General features: G+C 41.6%; 1 protein-coding gene across 1 annotated transcript in view; it reads left to right on the top strand.

The window, feature by feature from the left end:
* LOC126187388 (autophagy-related protein 2 homolog A) overlaps nt 1–16,981 on the top strand; it is a 495,539-nt gene that overhangs the window by 156,673 nt on the left and 321,885 nt on the right. The window contains exons 10-12 of the mRNA XM_049928440.1: nt 1,253–1,535; nt 7,107–7,263; nt 9,022–9,176. Of these exons, the coding sequence (XP_049784397.1) occupies nt 1,253–1,535; nt 7,107–7,263; nt 9,022–9,176 (595 nt within the window). The remainder of the gene's footprint in view (nt 1–1,252; nt 1,536–7,106; nt 7,264–9,021; nt 9,177–16,981) is intronic.

Here is a 16,981-nt window from a genome sequence, read left to right as displayed (position 1 = left end):
GTTGTTAAGCTGCTGTTGTTAGCTTAATATTTACATGATTTTTAAAAGAAAATGATTACCTATATCAGTAAATACAGATTAGTGTTTATAGTAGATTACTACCTGTCACGCAGCTTTACAATGAACACTGCTACTTGCTATGTTGTTAACAGAACTTTACAATCCATGAATGTAGATATTTCAATAGTTTCTGGAAAAAGTGGCTACCAATATATGTTTTTAATTGTCTTTTGAATTGGTGGTGAGTCACAAATTCTTGTGCTATGTTAGATGCGAAGTTGTTGAATATCTTCCTTCCAGGCTATGTAACTCTATTCTGAATCCTAGACAAGTAAGCAAAGTCTACATGAATATTATTTTTCTGTCTTGTGTTGTCATTATCTAGGTAACAGTTAAGCTGAAACTGATTTTTATTGACAGCAACAAAAACCATTAAAGAGTAAATGCATTGGGAAATGAGTGTAAGAATTCTCTAGACTCCTTTCAGGCTTATGCAAGATGTATGTTTATCTACTATACCCAGTATTATTACACCTCACTTCTGCCAAATAAACACTTCGTTCACTGTAGCTGAACTATCACAGAAGATATTCCATAAGGCATCAGGGACTGAAGACATGCAAAATAAGCGAACACTTGTCCATATCAAAAGAAAATTCAGACAAGAAAAATAGTAAATATGAGGTCTTGGTGGCCAGGCTCTCTGCCAATGCAACCACCAGTCTTTTTCTCCCTCAGTTCTTCTCATCTCCCCCCCCCCCCTCCCCCCACCCCCTCCTCCATCACAGGCTCCTGACACTACATCTGGCAGCCTTGTCCTGCCCCTGCCACCCTCTAGTCCTTGCATGCATTGCTAGACAGTGCTCTTCTCTCCCTCCACACCCATACCCTACTATCCATCCCCCTCACCCCCTTTCCTGCCCCACTCCAGATTGCTGGTTTGTTCAACTCAACAGTGCAGTCTGGCCAGAGTGGCTGGAGGTAGCAGTCATGAATGTGTGAGGTGTGCCCACTTATGTGCATGTATGTGTTTTCCTTTCTTTTCTGAAGAAGGCTTTGGCAAAAACTCAGTGTGTAATAGTCTTTTCATTGTGCCTCTCTGCAACTCAGTGTGTCATCTTTACAGTCAGTAGCAATCTATGCTTTCCATAGTTGTTTATAATTGTATTTGAATTTCTAAGAAGTATGTGCACATCATGTGTGATGTATCACACCTGTTGCGTTAAGAACAATTAGAACTATCATTTTACAGGTTCAGTTACGTCCACACTGGAATCTGACCCATCAGCTGAAGTTAGTCACTTTCACATTCGGATGAGCAGCCTGGCAGTAGTTCTATTGCACGAGGATGTGCTGACCGTTTGTGTTGATAGTGATGGAAGCATGTTAGCACGGTCTTCAGTGCAGCAGATGAAAACTATTGCCAATGATTTCTTCTCTGAACTTGGTCTCTTTGCTGTATCTGGTTATGGTCGCAAAGACTTTAAGGAGGCTCGGGATGTTTTCCTGAAAGCATGCCAACTGAACCACATCAGGTATTAAATCAACTTTATATAAAAAATGTAAACTTGAGAATGTATTTGACTTACAGACATTTGTAATATAGGAGCTCCAAACAAGTTGTTTTGTGATGTCCAAGTTCCCAATTGATTTGCCCAGGGTTTCAGTCAGATATTTTGTTGTTGTTATATGCCTTTGTATTTACATTAGTTTCAACTGTGTCCTCATTTTAAGAACATTGTTGCACTTTTTCCTATCTATATACAGAAAATGTTTGAAAACTATAGGATTTTTAATTTTATTTTAAAAGTTATATTGTATGTATATATAAAATTTGATCATATTAATGATGGAAAGTAGACAAGCGAGTGATGAGTAACTTTTATTTAAACAAATAGTTAAATATGCAATACAGTAAACAGATATTTTTCATTGTATTGGCCATGTCTCACACGAAATTTTTTCAATTGTGGGAACAGTATCAATATACTCCCTTCATAAACCACCATTTTTAGGGAGTGTAACCACCTTAAACAATCAGTTTCATATCTTCATCTGAACAGAGGTGTTGGCTGCCCAGGAATTCATTCACTGTATGAAACAGATGAAAGTATGAATTTGTGTGATGGGATGCTGGAGCAAATCCCAAGTAAATTTGAACATTTGTTTATATCTAAAAACAAAGATGATGTGACTTACCAAACAATAGTGCTGGCAGGTCGACAGACACACATACGAACACATACATACACACAAAATTCAAGCTTTCGCAACAAACTGTTGCCTCATCAGGAAAGAGGGAAGGAGAGTGAAAGACGAAAGGATGTGGGTTTTAAGGGAGAGGGTAAGGAGTTATTCCAATCCCAGGAGCGGAAAGACTTACCTTAGGGGGAAAAAAGGACAAGTATACACTCGCGCGCGCGCGCGCGCGCGCGCGCGCGCGCGCGCACACACACACACACACACACACACACACACACACACACACACACACACACACACACACACATCCATCCGCACATACACACACACAAGCAGACATTTGTAAAGGCCAAATGACTGCTTGTGTCTGCTTGTGCCTGTGTATGTTCGGGTGGATATGTGTGTGTGTGCGAGTGTATACCTGTCCTTTTTTCCCCCCTAAGGTAAGTCTTTCCACTCCCAGGATTGGAATGACTCCTTACCCTCTCCCTTAAAACCCACATCCTTTTGTCTTTCCCTCTCCTTCCCTCTTTCCTGATGAAGCAACCGTTTGTTGCGAAAGCTTGAATTTTGTGTGTATGTTTGTGTTTGTTTGTGTGTCTATCGACCTGCCAGCTTTTTCGTTTGGTAAGTCACATCATCTTTGTTTTTAGATATATTTTTCCCACGTGGAATGTTTCCCTCTATTATATTGAACATTTATTTAGGAACATAAGCCACAACATGGGTGTTAACATTGTTACAGATTGTTGTGATATTTGCAGCATTTGACATTTATGGGACTGTAAGATTAAGTAATGTCTTTCCAAAACTTGCTGCATGTAAAGTGATCTTTGTGGTAACATTCACCAGCACAACAGTATCTGCATCTCTGAACATCATCAGTAGCGATTTTTGCCACATTGCATCACTGTTGGTTCTTCGCTCTTTAATAAGTATATACTTCTTACCCTCTGCAGGTCTACTTTGATTCAGATGAGTAGTGGCATGCCAAGGACTCATCACCAAATGCATTTCCTTCCAGGAAGCTATGCCTGTCAGCACAGTAACACATTAAGTACTCTTATGATTTTTTTTTTTTTTTTTTTTTGTGATACAGAAAAGGCCAAAATACTAAACACCCTTTTCCAAAATAGTTTCACAGAGGAAGCATGTACTGTAGTTCTTCCTTTAAATCATCACACTAATGACTATTTGGCCGTTAAAATAAGTACACACAAGATTAAAAAGTAACTTAAACTGCTAAACAAATGAAAGGCTAATGGACCCGATGGGATACCTGTATGATTCTACATAGAGTATGCAAAGAGCTTGCCCCTCTTGTTGTAGAAACATATTGTAGGTCTCTGAATAAGTGAAGCGTTTCTGACAGTTTGAAAATAATCACAGGTCATTTTTATTTTCAAGAAGGGTCTGTTCCAACAGACACTCAAAACTATAGGCCTATGCATCTGAGGTCTGTTGGAGAATTCGGGAACATATTTTATGCTCACGTATTGTGACATTTCTGGAGACTGAAAATCTCCTGTGTAGGAATCAACAAAAATCTCCTCTGTTGGAATCAACATGGCTTCCAAAATCAACTATCGTGTGAAACCCAGCTTGCTCATTTCATCCACAAAACCCAGAAAGCAGTAGATACTGGACCCCGAGGTAGGTGCCAATCAATACAGTTCCACACTGCTGCCAATTGAACAACAGAATATCAAACAAACTGTGTAATTGGATTGAAGTGTTTCTAACAAACAGAGTACAGCACATCATTCTCAAAGGAGAGATCATTAGACACAAAAGTAACTTCAGACGTACCCTAAGGGAGTGGTATGGATCATTTACTTTTCACAGTTTACATATATGCCATAGTAGACAATGTCTGTAGTTCCGTGCCATGAGGCTTTTCATAGACAATGCAGTTGTTTACAGAGAAGTTGTAGTGCTAGAAAATTTTAGTGAAATGCAGGAAGATCTGCAAAGGATCAACACTAAGTACAGGGAGTGGCAATTGACCCTCCTCAAAAATAACTGTTATGCATTGTGTACATAAAGGCAGAAAGACCTACTCTTGTGTGAGTGCATGATTGGTGAACAATGATTGAAAGCAGTTACTTCCATAAAACACAAAGGAGCATGCATACAGAATGATTTAAAGTAGAATGACCACTTCCTGGCAGATGAAAACTGAGTGCTGGACAGGGACTCAAACCTGGCGCCTTTTCCTTTCACGGGCCAGGTCCCAGGTTTGAAACCCAGTCTGGCATACAGTTTTAATCTGCCAGGAAGTTTGTAAACATAACTAGTTCCAACTTATTCAACTTTTTTCAGCATATTGGAGTTACAATATAGACATACACACACACAAAAAGCGTACAAAAGGTGTTTGGTTATTATAGGTACAAATTAAAGGGGAAGCAAATAGTCCTAATATACGCAACTGAGTACACAACCACTTTACAACACAGTTCTCGAGGATTCAAACAGCAGAAACACACTTCAAGACAAACACATTGCCACAAGTGTTCCATGTGGCCACCATTCACGTGAAAGCAGGCTTCAACATATCTCCTCATTGTTACCCGTATACATTCAAAAATCCCAGGCATGTTCCGAATGCATTGACACTGTTAACAGTGTTGGAATACACCAAAGTTTTTAAATGTTCACACCTAAAAAACAAGTGAGTTCACTTCAGGGGACCTGGGAGTATTGGCAAACCGTTATCGATATATTTGTTATCAAAGATTCGTGCTACTTATTAACGAACAGTCATGTGAAAGTGTGCCATTGCAGCTTCGTGCATGTATCATATACACGTCCTTTTTCCATAAAGAATGTCATCCAAATAGTCTATTAGCTTGTGTTGCAGAAACTGAAGGTATACAAGATCAGTACATTGGCCAGGTAGGAAATGTGGCCATCAGCCAATCAGTAACCACACCTGCCCAAACATTAACAGAAAATCTCCATTGCTGTGTCATCTCAGTGATATTGTGTAGGTTCTCAAAAGCCTAAAGTTTGTTCACTGGATGTCCATAATACCATCTTGGGCAAAACATGCTTCGGTCTTATATAACATGCACAAGAGAAATTGTGCATCATTCCATGTAATATGCACCATATGGTGGAGGGTAAAACACATTCTGCTGCAGCAGTCCTAGTACTTGCTTGTGCCCAGTATTCCTTCTGCTGCTTGTAATGTAGGCTCTTCCATTTGTGGTGTCAACACTATTCTCTGTTTAACTCTACATTGCATGTTGGATTTACATGAGCCGGTCTCATGCAGTCACTGATGGGGCATGGTGAACATTGCTGTCTATTTTGAGGATACCTTTACATGAAGTGAATGTGAGCCAGTTCTTAATTTGAAAATGTGTGGAGCCATGACAACTACTTTAAATGTTACACAGGCAAAGTACATTTGCAGTTCACTTTGTTTATGCTGCAGCCTTGGAGCTTGCATATTGCCAGAGCTTGAGCTGTAATTGGTTTCTTCAAGGTAACTTTCCACTTTACACCAGTGAATGTAATATGCTTAACTAATTGACAGTGATGTGCCAGCAGCATAAATGTAGCTTTAGACATTAACAGTGTTGTGACACTGGCATTACTACACTTGCGCACATATTGTATTGGGGAATTCGTTTACGGACCTACATTTATTAGGGTTATTTGCTTATTTTGTCGTCCTCTGCTTGCTCCTTTTATTTTTATGTATAATAGTCAAACATATTGTATGAGACAGGTATGCTCAGCTGTTGAAGAAAATGGATTGTGACAGGGTACAAAAATGCAACAAGACACTGCAAATGTAACAGCAGATAATACACACTGTGGTCCTGTTGATGATGGCTGATGAACTGTCAGCTTACAAACTTAAGTGCTGCAGATATGACCATAATGGCAAGCTGCACATGATCTGCTATTCTTTGTGATGGTTTACAGGATGTGTGGAACAGGAATACACTTTCTAAATTCCTCAGTTGTATATAACCCAGTCATTAAAATAGCTGTAAACATTGTGTTGCAAAACAATTATTTCTTGTTGAATTTCAATGAAAACAAGTTCAAATAAACAGTCTGCCACAAGGAAGGGTGTTAATACCAGCTATTTTCAACACCTATACTAATTATCAATCTTTTTCTTGTGGCAGCAAGTTCTTAACAATTTGGCTTTGGCAGTTCAGTAGGAGTATTTTAAAGGTGTTAATGGCAGTCTGGTAGCTGAACAAACCATGCTCTTATCCATGAAAAGTACTGTTTGAATCACTTTTTTGACTCAGGTAGTGAGAAAGTTGGTGGGTTAGAACTTTGCATTATATTAAGATACTGTTTTTGAAAATCCTATGCATTCACAACTGAACACTATTTGAGTAACATCATTATGTGGAAAGACAATCAGACACCAGAGAGAGGAATTGATGAATAGTATAAAAACACATAAATAAGGAATTTTAGCCCAACTTTCAAATTTGTGTTCTTTGCACACATCCGCACAAAAATATGTGTTATATCAACCACACCATTCCTCTACATTCCCAGCTTCTCTCTACACTCTCACTGAATGCTTCCTTATACATCTCTATTCTGTGAGTGGTTCTCTTTTCTTATTATTCCATATAGGACTTTGTATTATTGTGTGATTTGTGTACAGTATTATTATTTTATAAGATTGGTGCATCTAACTAACTTTCATTGGAGAGAACATATACACACTGTGATCTCTCAAACTTCCTTGTGTGATTGAGTAATGGTGTGCCTCCTGGTGTTCTGTGAAGTTGTTGTTTCCATGTTATGCATGTAATAATATATACATGAAATGGAAGCAGCAACTCAGCAGAACACCCAGAAGCACACTATTAACATACACACACTGTCATATTCCATGTTTGAATCCTTTTTTTGTGCAGGCTTTTGGCGGCTCCTGTTATAATTGAAGGCAATGAAAGAACAACAACACAAGCAAGTTCTGTGGCAGGTACCCTTACAGCTGCAAGTCTTGAGGTTCTCGAGTGTCTTATAGACAAGAAGACACCTTCACAAAGAGCAAATGTGGAATATGTTGAGGTCTGTTGCTTTTAGACCTGAATAGTTGTAATTAATATTTCATGGGTAGATTATAAAATGAGATGCTAGTCAGTCAGCAAAATTAATTGTTTTTTCCTTGATATTAACACCGATTTATGACTTCATTCTTTGTAATGCATAAACATGATTCTTTTATTCAGATAAGTATAATTTGTTATTTCATTTTTTCATCTACTTCGTAATCGTCATTTTTTTCCTGTAACTCTGAATGTGTTTGCAGTGCATATGATGATAAAATCAATTAACTTCTTTCAGTTAATTCTTGTTGAAACTTAACTATCTTTGAAGAAAATCTATAGTCACACTTTCCAGTTTTTGGAAGTGTTTTCTAAATTCCAAGTCACATATTCAGAGGTGATTAAGATAAAATAAGAATGTAAGTTTGAGAAGTACTCCAGTCAAAAGTTCCAAATCCAAATTGCGGTTGAAAGTCTGCAAGAAGTAGCAATATGCTTCAAGCAACAAGAAGCAAGTTTGCTAACATAAATGGGGGAAATAATGAAAATCTTGTGATCAAGACCACTGAGAACTGAAAAGGGCATTGATCGATGTCACACAGTTTGTTCACGTTTTTCTTTAGCATTAAACTAAATTTAAACAAATAATGGAGACATAACGATATTGTGAGAAGGAAAGTTGCTAATCACGATATAGCGGAGATGCTGAGTCGCAGATAGACACAACAAAAAGACTCTCACAATTAAAGCTTTTGGCCACCATTGGCGTTTGTCAGCAATAGACACACACACACACACACACACACACACACAAACGCAACTCACTCACACGACTGCAGTCTCAGGCAACTGAAACCACACTTTAACTGAGACATAATGTATATTCATTAGCTTTTAAGTGGTGTGTCAATATTTTGAGTTGTCACCTTTGTAAGTGCATTATGTTTACATGATTTCTATATTTATTAACAATCATTGTGATTATTGTGACTGCTAGAGAACTCAGTCATATTGTTTCATAATCTGACAGTCTATACACCATATGCAGCAGTATCTCTGTTCATAAACTCACATTTGACACAATATCATCGGTTTGCCGTGGTCTATTGCATGGAATAATAATCTGTTTATGATTAGTTGCATATTGTGTGCTACCACATACTGATGAAGCCTTAGGATAAAAATTTATCATTTTTGCCCACTTATGTCTCTTGTGATTTCCAATTTTCTTTGCATTTCTCTTTATAACTATGCTGAATTTTAAATATGACATTCCATTATAGACATAGGTTTTCACATCCTGTACTGTATTTCTGAAATTCTGAGATGGCTGCCACACCAAAAGAATTTTTTTTTTTTTTAAAAAAGCAGATATTTAGAAAAACAATAGTTTCATTTACTGATGTTTGATGGGATCGATTCATATTCTAGTACATGGACATCAGACCAGGAGACTCCATTCATGATACATGATTTGCTCCAAATGTTAGTAGGAGTAATAATAGAAACCTAGATACAGCTTACAAAATTGTTTATACTGTAATTCTTTTGGCATCAGTCAATTCCTTTCCTTACAGATATTATTGCTTGATACAAAGCAACTTGTTATCCAAAATTAAGGAGCATAATCTGCTTTCAGACTGTAACTTTTGTTCTTGTTATTTATGTGTTTTCTAACTCATATGGAGATTGTTTTTTGTCTCTCAGTTTTTATTAATTGTTATTCACATAATCCATATATTACTTAGTCTTCTCTCTTTAAAAAGTAATTTGTTTACAGTTGTTGCGGTTTTTACGATGCTCTGATGCAGAAGAAGGACAGAATACTTTCCCACTTCATTCTCAACCTGACTTGAAGTTAGTTTTCAAGTACACAGAGAAAGCAATTAACCATGGCCAGCTGAGGCATTATACACATCCACGTACTGATCTCAAGTATGTAATAATAAACATTGGATCTGTTTTATTCTGTATCATGATAGTCAACATTGTGACAGGCATTTGAAACAGTGTTCCTCTATCAGTTAAAAGTATTGGATTAATCTTTTCGCAAGTTATGTCCATAGTTTAGCAAAACCTCATAAGTAGAGTTTATTGTACAGCAATGTTCTTTTGAACATGTATGTGTGCAGTCAGATATAATGATTTTCATGTACTAGATATTCGTTTGTGTGATGCTTTTTTATACTTGACGGGGTAAATTAATTCATTTATATGATTTTCAGGTTTTTTATGGATCATGTACAAATAATAGCCATATGTCATAAGAACTTAAGGTTTATACCTTTATATGTGCTTTGTCAAAGCACATATAATAAATTTAGTAGAGCCTGATTAACAAAGTGTTAACTAAGTTTGACACCATTTAAGCCCCATCATTTCCTCTGCATTCCAGGTGTCCCCCCTTCTCTTCCCATCTTCCCTTTAAAAAACATCAGTAACCTTTCCCTTGCATTCCATTTATGAATTTGGCCCACTTTTACACACAGAATATAAAAAAATTATTTCCAAATTGATAGTGCTTTATTCCTGACAGCATATGTTGTGAGGGTTATGAGAGGATTACTTTAAACCAAACTCACACAGCTAGATAACCCAGATGTCAAGCCCTACTTCTGTAAAATGCAAGGGATTGCAACAGTAACAGGTCGAAAGCCTGCCATGCAAAATTTGTGTATGATCATAAAGAACAGAGAGTAATTTGTGAATAGCAGTCTGCATTACATTTAGAGAAATTGCTTCAGCAAATAACAGGAATATCGAAATATGAGAAAAGGTGGGGAAGTGGCACTCTCTTTATTGAAATGGTGACACCCAGCGATGCAGTTCAGCTTCTGAATGTAACCAAATTTCTTATACATTTTAGGTTAAATAGTACTCCTAACTTCATTTAAGTAATGTACCTTGCTCAGACGTTGATACATTCTAACAAGAGCTGTATTAGACTTTTTGTGGAGGGGATACCTCAAAGAGAACAAGCATGCTTTTACTGTCATACAACTCACAATTGTTGCCGAATATATTAAGGATCAGGGCAGGATTCCTTTACATTAAAACATCACAGTTCTATGTGATTCTCTAAATGATGACCATCAATCTTACCGGGCTTAGTTGGCGGAACTACACGGTCTGAGTAGGTGTTGGTCCGACGAGTGTGAGCAGGCTTTTGTCCGCCTGAAGGCTCATTTGCAGTCGGCGCCTTGTCTTGCCACATTCCATCCGGGTCAGCACTTGGTTCTGGCGACTGACGCGTCACAGTATGGCCTAGGGGCTGTTCTCGCCCATCGGTATGAGGATGGGTCGGAACGACCCATCACCTATGCTTCCAAGATCCTCAACGATGCGCAACGGCGTTACCCTCAAATCGAAAAGGAGGCGCTCGCCATCATTTATGCTCTAAAAAAGTTCATCGTTTTTTTGTATGGTTCTAAGTTTCACCTCATCATCGACCACAAGCCACTGGTCTCTCTGTTCAGCCCATCGGCGTCGCTTCCGGATAAGGCAGCTCACCGCGTACAACGTTGGGCCTCATACTTCTCTTGTTTTCACTATGAGATTCACTATCGCCCCACGGCCCAGCATGCCAACGCTGACGCATTGTCGCGATTGCCGATGGGCCCCGCCCCGGTTTTCGATCGTGATGAACTACTCTGTTTCCACATTGATGAGGAAGAACGTCGTGCGCTCGAGGGTTTTCCACTTACAGGTTCACAGGTCTCGTCGGCTACCGCGCGGGACCCAGTCCTGCGTCAGGTGATCGGTTTTGTTCAACGGGGTTGGCCGGACAGGACCAAGGGCCGGGCATCAGATCCCCTTCGCAACTACCATGCCTTGCGCCTTGGTTTGTCTGTTTGTGATGGTGTTGTTCTTCTGGCCACGGATGGTGCATCTCCACGGGTCATGGTGCCAGCCTCTCTTCACAAAGATGTTCTCAAACTGTTGCATGAAGGCCATTGGGGGATTTCTCGGACTAAGTCCCTGGCCCGCAGGCACGTTTATTGGCCCGGTATTGATTCGGACATCGCCCACATGGTTGCTGCGTGTGGTCAGTGTGCTCAACAACTGGCTGCACCTCGTACAATGCCATCTCCGTGGCCTGATCCGGCGCAGCCATGGGAACGGGTGCACGCTGACTTTGCTGGCCCCTTCCTCGGTACTTATTGGCTACTGTTGATTGATGCCTTCTCGAAGTTTCCATTTGTTGTTTGATGTCCGTTGCCCACCACTGCGGTGACAACGCTGGCTTTGTCCAAAATCTTTGCGCTAGAAGGTCTTCCATCCACGATCGTCACGGACAATGGCCCTCAGTTCTCTTCGCAGGCCTTCTGTGATTTTTGTACTGGACAAGGGATTCGTCATGTTACAGCACCGCCCTTCCATCCACAATCGAATGGGGAGGTCGAGCGCCTTGTCCGCACTTTCAAAAGCCAGATGAAAAAATTCCTTAGTGATTTTTCCACAGATGACGCTCTGCTGCAATATCTGAGTTCTTATCGCTTCACGCCTCTGGGTGATCGCAGCCCTGCTGAACTCTTGCATGACCGCCAACCGCGCACTCTACTGCACCTGCTTCACCCTGTCAGGCCTTGTGCTGTGTCCCCTAGTGCGGGAAAATACTCGGTGGGCGCCGACGTGTGGGCACGAGGGTATGGATCTTGCCCTAAATGGATTCCAGGGGTGGTCAAGGCTCTTCGCAGCCGCCGGCTTTGCGAAATATGTACGGACGACGGCATGCTTGTTCGCCATTACGACCAGATGTGCCCACGAGTGGTGGCCACGCCGGTGCCACCGCCCCTTCCTTCGCCTCCACCAGCCCGAGAAGCCAGTCCTGTGACTGCTGCCGATCTACTGTACATATTGATGCAGCCGACGTCGCTACCGCTTCCGAGTACGCCGGAACCGGCCCCAGTCGCGACACCACCTTCTCCGGGACCCATCTCGCTGGAGCACACCCCCAGGTCCATGACACCTATGGATGCTGCTCCGGAGTTTTCACCCATCATCTCGTCCGGGAGGCACGTTCCACGCACGAGCTTCCATCCTGGACATTTTCGACTGTACTCTCGTGTCTCTCCGCGGGATCTTCTCGGGGCTTCACAAGAGGCCATGGATGTCTCCGCACTGTCCATGTCTCCAAGGAAGTGAGTGTTTTTTTTTTTCAAGGGGGGAAAAGTGTTGTGACAGTGCCACAACATTTAACAGTGCCGTCATGACAGTACGCGTAAACGGCGATAGAGACACTCCGCAACTCGGCTGAGCGCGGGAGTGCCACCTAGCTACGAACGGCGCCAGCCGCATGTCACGGCATGGCAGTCGAATGAGAGATACTGAGTTGTTATCATGTAACCAGCTATTGTTTCTAAGTGAGTGTGTTTGAATATCCACGCAATTATTGGTGATTAAAGGTTATAAAACTAGCCTTATTTGGTTTAAACTTTATGCAGCTTACTTCATTCTGTGTTGCTAAAAACCGATGTTATGATGCTGTGGCTGTGTGAAAAGTACAAGTTTATTCATGAAAAGAAGAAAACAGCAACCAGTCAGTGTCAATAATGCTATTTATTTACATAAATAGCGCTATTACTGGTTTCAAAATTATAGGTTCATCTTCAGACAACTGTTAGGTTCATATTACATTTGATGTTTTAGGGTAGTTGTTGGCTGCCCCCCCCCCCCCCTCCCCCCTTCCCCTCTTCCTCCCGCTTGTGACAAAACTTCCTTTGGGGTGATGGTGCTCTACAGAAAAGAAACAATGTGAGAAATGGCCTATTTAACTTGTACAGTACCTAATAATGAATAGAAACAAAGTAAACAAATCTTTGAGGTAGAACTGTTTGAGTTTCAGATTACTTGCATCAGAATTCCTGTATCTTTATGTTTCACTGTCAACTGCTAGTGTTCACAAAGTAGGAAAAAAATTATAAACAGTATTATGAAAAGTATAGATTGATACTCACTGTAAAGATGACATATTGATTTGCAGACAGGGATCATGACTGTTACATGCTACATCATGACTGTTACATGCTTTCAGCCAAAGCATTCTTCAGAAAAGAAAAATGCATACATGTTCACCCCAGTAAGCAGACCTCATATACTCGTGACTGCTATGTCTGACTACTCTAGCCAGACTGCAACATAAATGCATCGAATGGGAGCAACAACCTAGATTGGGACGAGGAGGTGTGAATAGCAGGATACAGGTGGGGCAAGAGGAATCGCAATAGTCTGGCAGAGCACGTAGGGCAAGACGGAACTGCCAGTCACAGTGTTGGGGGAGGGAGAGGGGTGGGTGGGATATGGGGAGTGGAAAAGAGAGGAGCAGAGAGGAGCAGAGAAGGAGAAAAGACCAGTGTGTATGTCAGCAGAGAGCAGCACACAATGAGAGTGGGGGGAGGTGAATTGTGAGTAGGTGGCAGTACAAAGGAGGCATATGTGTTTTGTGTTTGCATGTATGTGGGGTGGGTGAGTCAGTGGGTGGAAGTCTGCTAGTTTGTGTGAATTTGTGTGCATTTTTCTTTTCTGAAGAAGGCTTTAGATGAAAGCTAAATATCTAACAGTGTTTTCGTCATGCCTGTCTACAACTCAGCATGTCATCTTTATGTTGAGTAGCAACCTGTCCTTTTCATAATATTGTTGATATTCCAACTTGGACTTCCCATTGTTAAAAAATGCACTTTTTTATTTGTAAATATGCACATAGTGTGTAACACCACACACAGAGACCATACAGTTTTTAAAATACAGAGAAGTGTACACAAAGGTGGCGATAATCACAGATAAAACGGTGACAAAGTATTTCTCACTCAGAGATGTATGTACACTGGTGTCACACCAGGAAATTTATGATGTATAAACATTTCATTACAAGCAATTTATAATGAATGAGTATTGATGACAATTAAAATAAACATATAAAAAAACAATGAAAACTTGGAATAACAACAATATAAGGAATAGGATAGATCGTTATTCACCATGAGGATGACCAGTTTAATTGTAGCCAGGCATAACGAAAAGACTGTTACATGTGCAGCTATCGGCCAAAGCCTTCCTCAGCAAAGGAAACATACACACATTCACACAACCGAGCACATGTCACACTCACCCAGCTGCTGCCATTGGCAGGTCTGACCAAAATCAACTGTCATGTAAATAGCGATCTGGATTGGGGCAGGGAAGGGGAACAGATTGTAGGGTAAGGGTGGAGAGAGAGAGAGAGAGAGAGAGAGAGAGAGAGAGAGAGAGAGAGAGAGAGAGAGAGGGAGGGAGGGAGGGAGGGAGGGAGGGAGAGAGAGAGAAAAGAACATTGTCTGGAATGGTATGCAGTGTCCAGAGATTTCCAGGCGCAGTGTCAGGAGGGAGTGAAAAAGGTGAAGAGCGGGAAAGGAGAGGAGCAAGAAAGAAGGGAAGCAGGGAAGGTGAAAGGATGGACAGGTACACTGACAAAGGGCAGCACACAAAGAGGATGAGGGAATGTGAGAAGGCAGAAGGTGATAGGGCAAGGGGGTGGAGTTTTTTGGGTGGACGATGTGGGGGCAGTAGGTTACTGTAGGTTGAGGCCAGGATAATTTTGGGAGCAGAGAATGTGTTGTAAGGATAACTCTCATCTGTTCATTTCAGAAAACCTGGCGATGGAGGGGAGGATCCAGATGCTCGGGTTGTGAAATCAAGCATGTTATGTTCCATAGCATGTCATGCCACAGGGTTGTCTACTTTGCTTTTGGCCACGGTTTGGCGGTAGCTGTTCATCCTGGTGGACAGCTGGTTGGTCGTCATACCAATATAAAAAGCTGTGCAATGGTTGCAGCCAAGCTGATACACAATATGGCTGCTTTCAGAAGTGACCTGACCTTTGATGGGATAAGATAAGCCTGTGACAGGACTGGAATAGGAAGTGGTGGTTGGGTTGGACAGGTCTTGCACTTAGGTCTTCCACAGAGACATGATCTCTGTGGCAAAGATTTGGGTTTGGAAGTGGCATAGGGATGGACTAGGATGCTTTGGAGGTTGGGTGGGTGACATAACACCACTTTGGGAGGAGTGGGAAGGATCTTGGGTAGGGTGTCTAATTTCAGTGCATAATGATAATCAAAGCCATGATGAAGGATGTAGTTCAGTTGTTCAAGTCTGGGGTGGTATTGGGTGGGACACTCCTTTGTGTCTCACTCTTGGAGGTGGTGTGAGGATGGGGGGGGGGGGGGGGGGGGATGCCACAGGAAATCTGTTGGCGGACTAGGTCTGAGGGATAGTGCTTGTTTGTGGAGGCCTTGATGAGATCTTCAGTATATTGAGAATGAGAGTTCTTGTCACTGCAGATATGCTGTCCTCAGGTAGCAAGGCTGTGTGGGAGGAACTTTTTGATGTGGAATGGGTGAATGGGTGGTCGGTGTCAGAATGTAGGCACTGTTGGTGGTTGGTGGGTTTAATGTAGACGGAGGTGTGGATGGAGTCATCGGAGAAGAGAGGTCAGCGTCAGGAAGGTGTCATGCTGGGCTGAGAAAGACCAGGTGAAGCAAATGAGATAGAAGGTGTTGAGGTTGTGAAGGAATGAGGATGAGTCAAGATCATGAAGATATCATCAATGAACTTGAATCAGGACAGAGGGTTGGGGTTTGAGAGGCTAGGAAGGTTTCCTCTAGGTGGCCTGCAGACAGGTTGGCATAGGAGGGTGCAATGTGGCTGCCTGTGGCTGTGCCACAGATTTGTTTGTATACTTTTCCTTCGAAGGGGAAGTAGTTACGTGTTAAGACAAAGTTAGGCAGATGAATGAGAAATAAGGTTGTTGGTTTGGAGTCTGAAGGACATTGTTCAGTTGCAGCAAGGCCATGAACATGAAGGATACTGGTGTATAGGGAAGTGGTGCCAACAGTGACAGTGGGAAACCAGGAGGTAAAGCAGAGGGGATGGTGGAGGGTCGGTGATGGAAGCGGTTGGTATCTTCGACATGGGAGACTGTATTATGAGCAATTGCATGTAACCTACTGCCCCCACATGCTCAACCCAACAGTTTCTGCCCCCTCATCATGTCACCCCCTCCCTTCTCACTTTTCTTCGTTTTGTTTGTGTGTCATCCTCTGCCAGTATACTTGTCTGTCCTCCCCCCTTCCCTGCTCCCCTCTTTGCCAGCTGCTCCCCTTTTCTGCTCCCCTCCTTTTACTCTCCTCTCCTTTTCCACTTTCCTCCTTTTTACTCCCCATTTCTTTTTTTCCCTCCTCCAAATCCCGCCTCTTGGTGCTGTGGCTGGCAGTCTCTAGACCCTGCACACCCTGCCAGAGTGTGCTTCTTCACCCCCCCCCACCTGTACCCTTCTATCCCTCCCCCTTCCCCTCCCAACACCAGTCTGCTATTCACATGATAGTCGCATTCCTGTCGGAGCTGCCGGAGGTGGCGCCCAAATGTGCATGGGGTGTGCCTGCTTTGTGTAAGTTTTCTTTGCTGAGGAAGGCTTTAGCTGATAGCTGCATGTGCTGCAATCTTTTTGTTGTGCCTGTCTGCAACTCAGTGGGTCATCTTTATGGTTAGTACCAATCTCTTGCATTCCTTATATCATAAATAAAAAATACCAGTTTGTTTGAAAATGTTATAGAAGTAGATGTTATGTAAATATTGTGCCACAGAAAAGGAAACAAAATAAATAATGAAAAACAATTGTATGTAAATAAATATTATTGCAGTGGACATCATATAAATTATCAGTCATATTTTGATATAATGCCCACTGCCATAATATTTACTAC

The sequence above is a fragment of the Schistocerca cancellata genome, chromosome 5 (genome assembly GCF_023864275.1).
Source record: "Schistocerca cancellata isolate TAMUIC-IGC-003103 chromosome 5, iqSchCanc2.1, whole genome shotgun sequence".
Classification (NCBI taxonomy): domain Eukaryota; kingdom Metazoa; phylum Arthropoda; class Insecta; order Orthoptera; family Acrididae; genus Schistocerca; species Schistocerca cancellata.
This window is presented reverse-complemented; position numbering and strand designations above follow the sequence as displayed.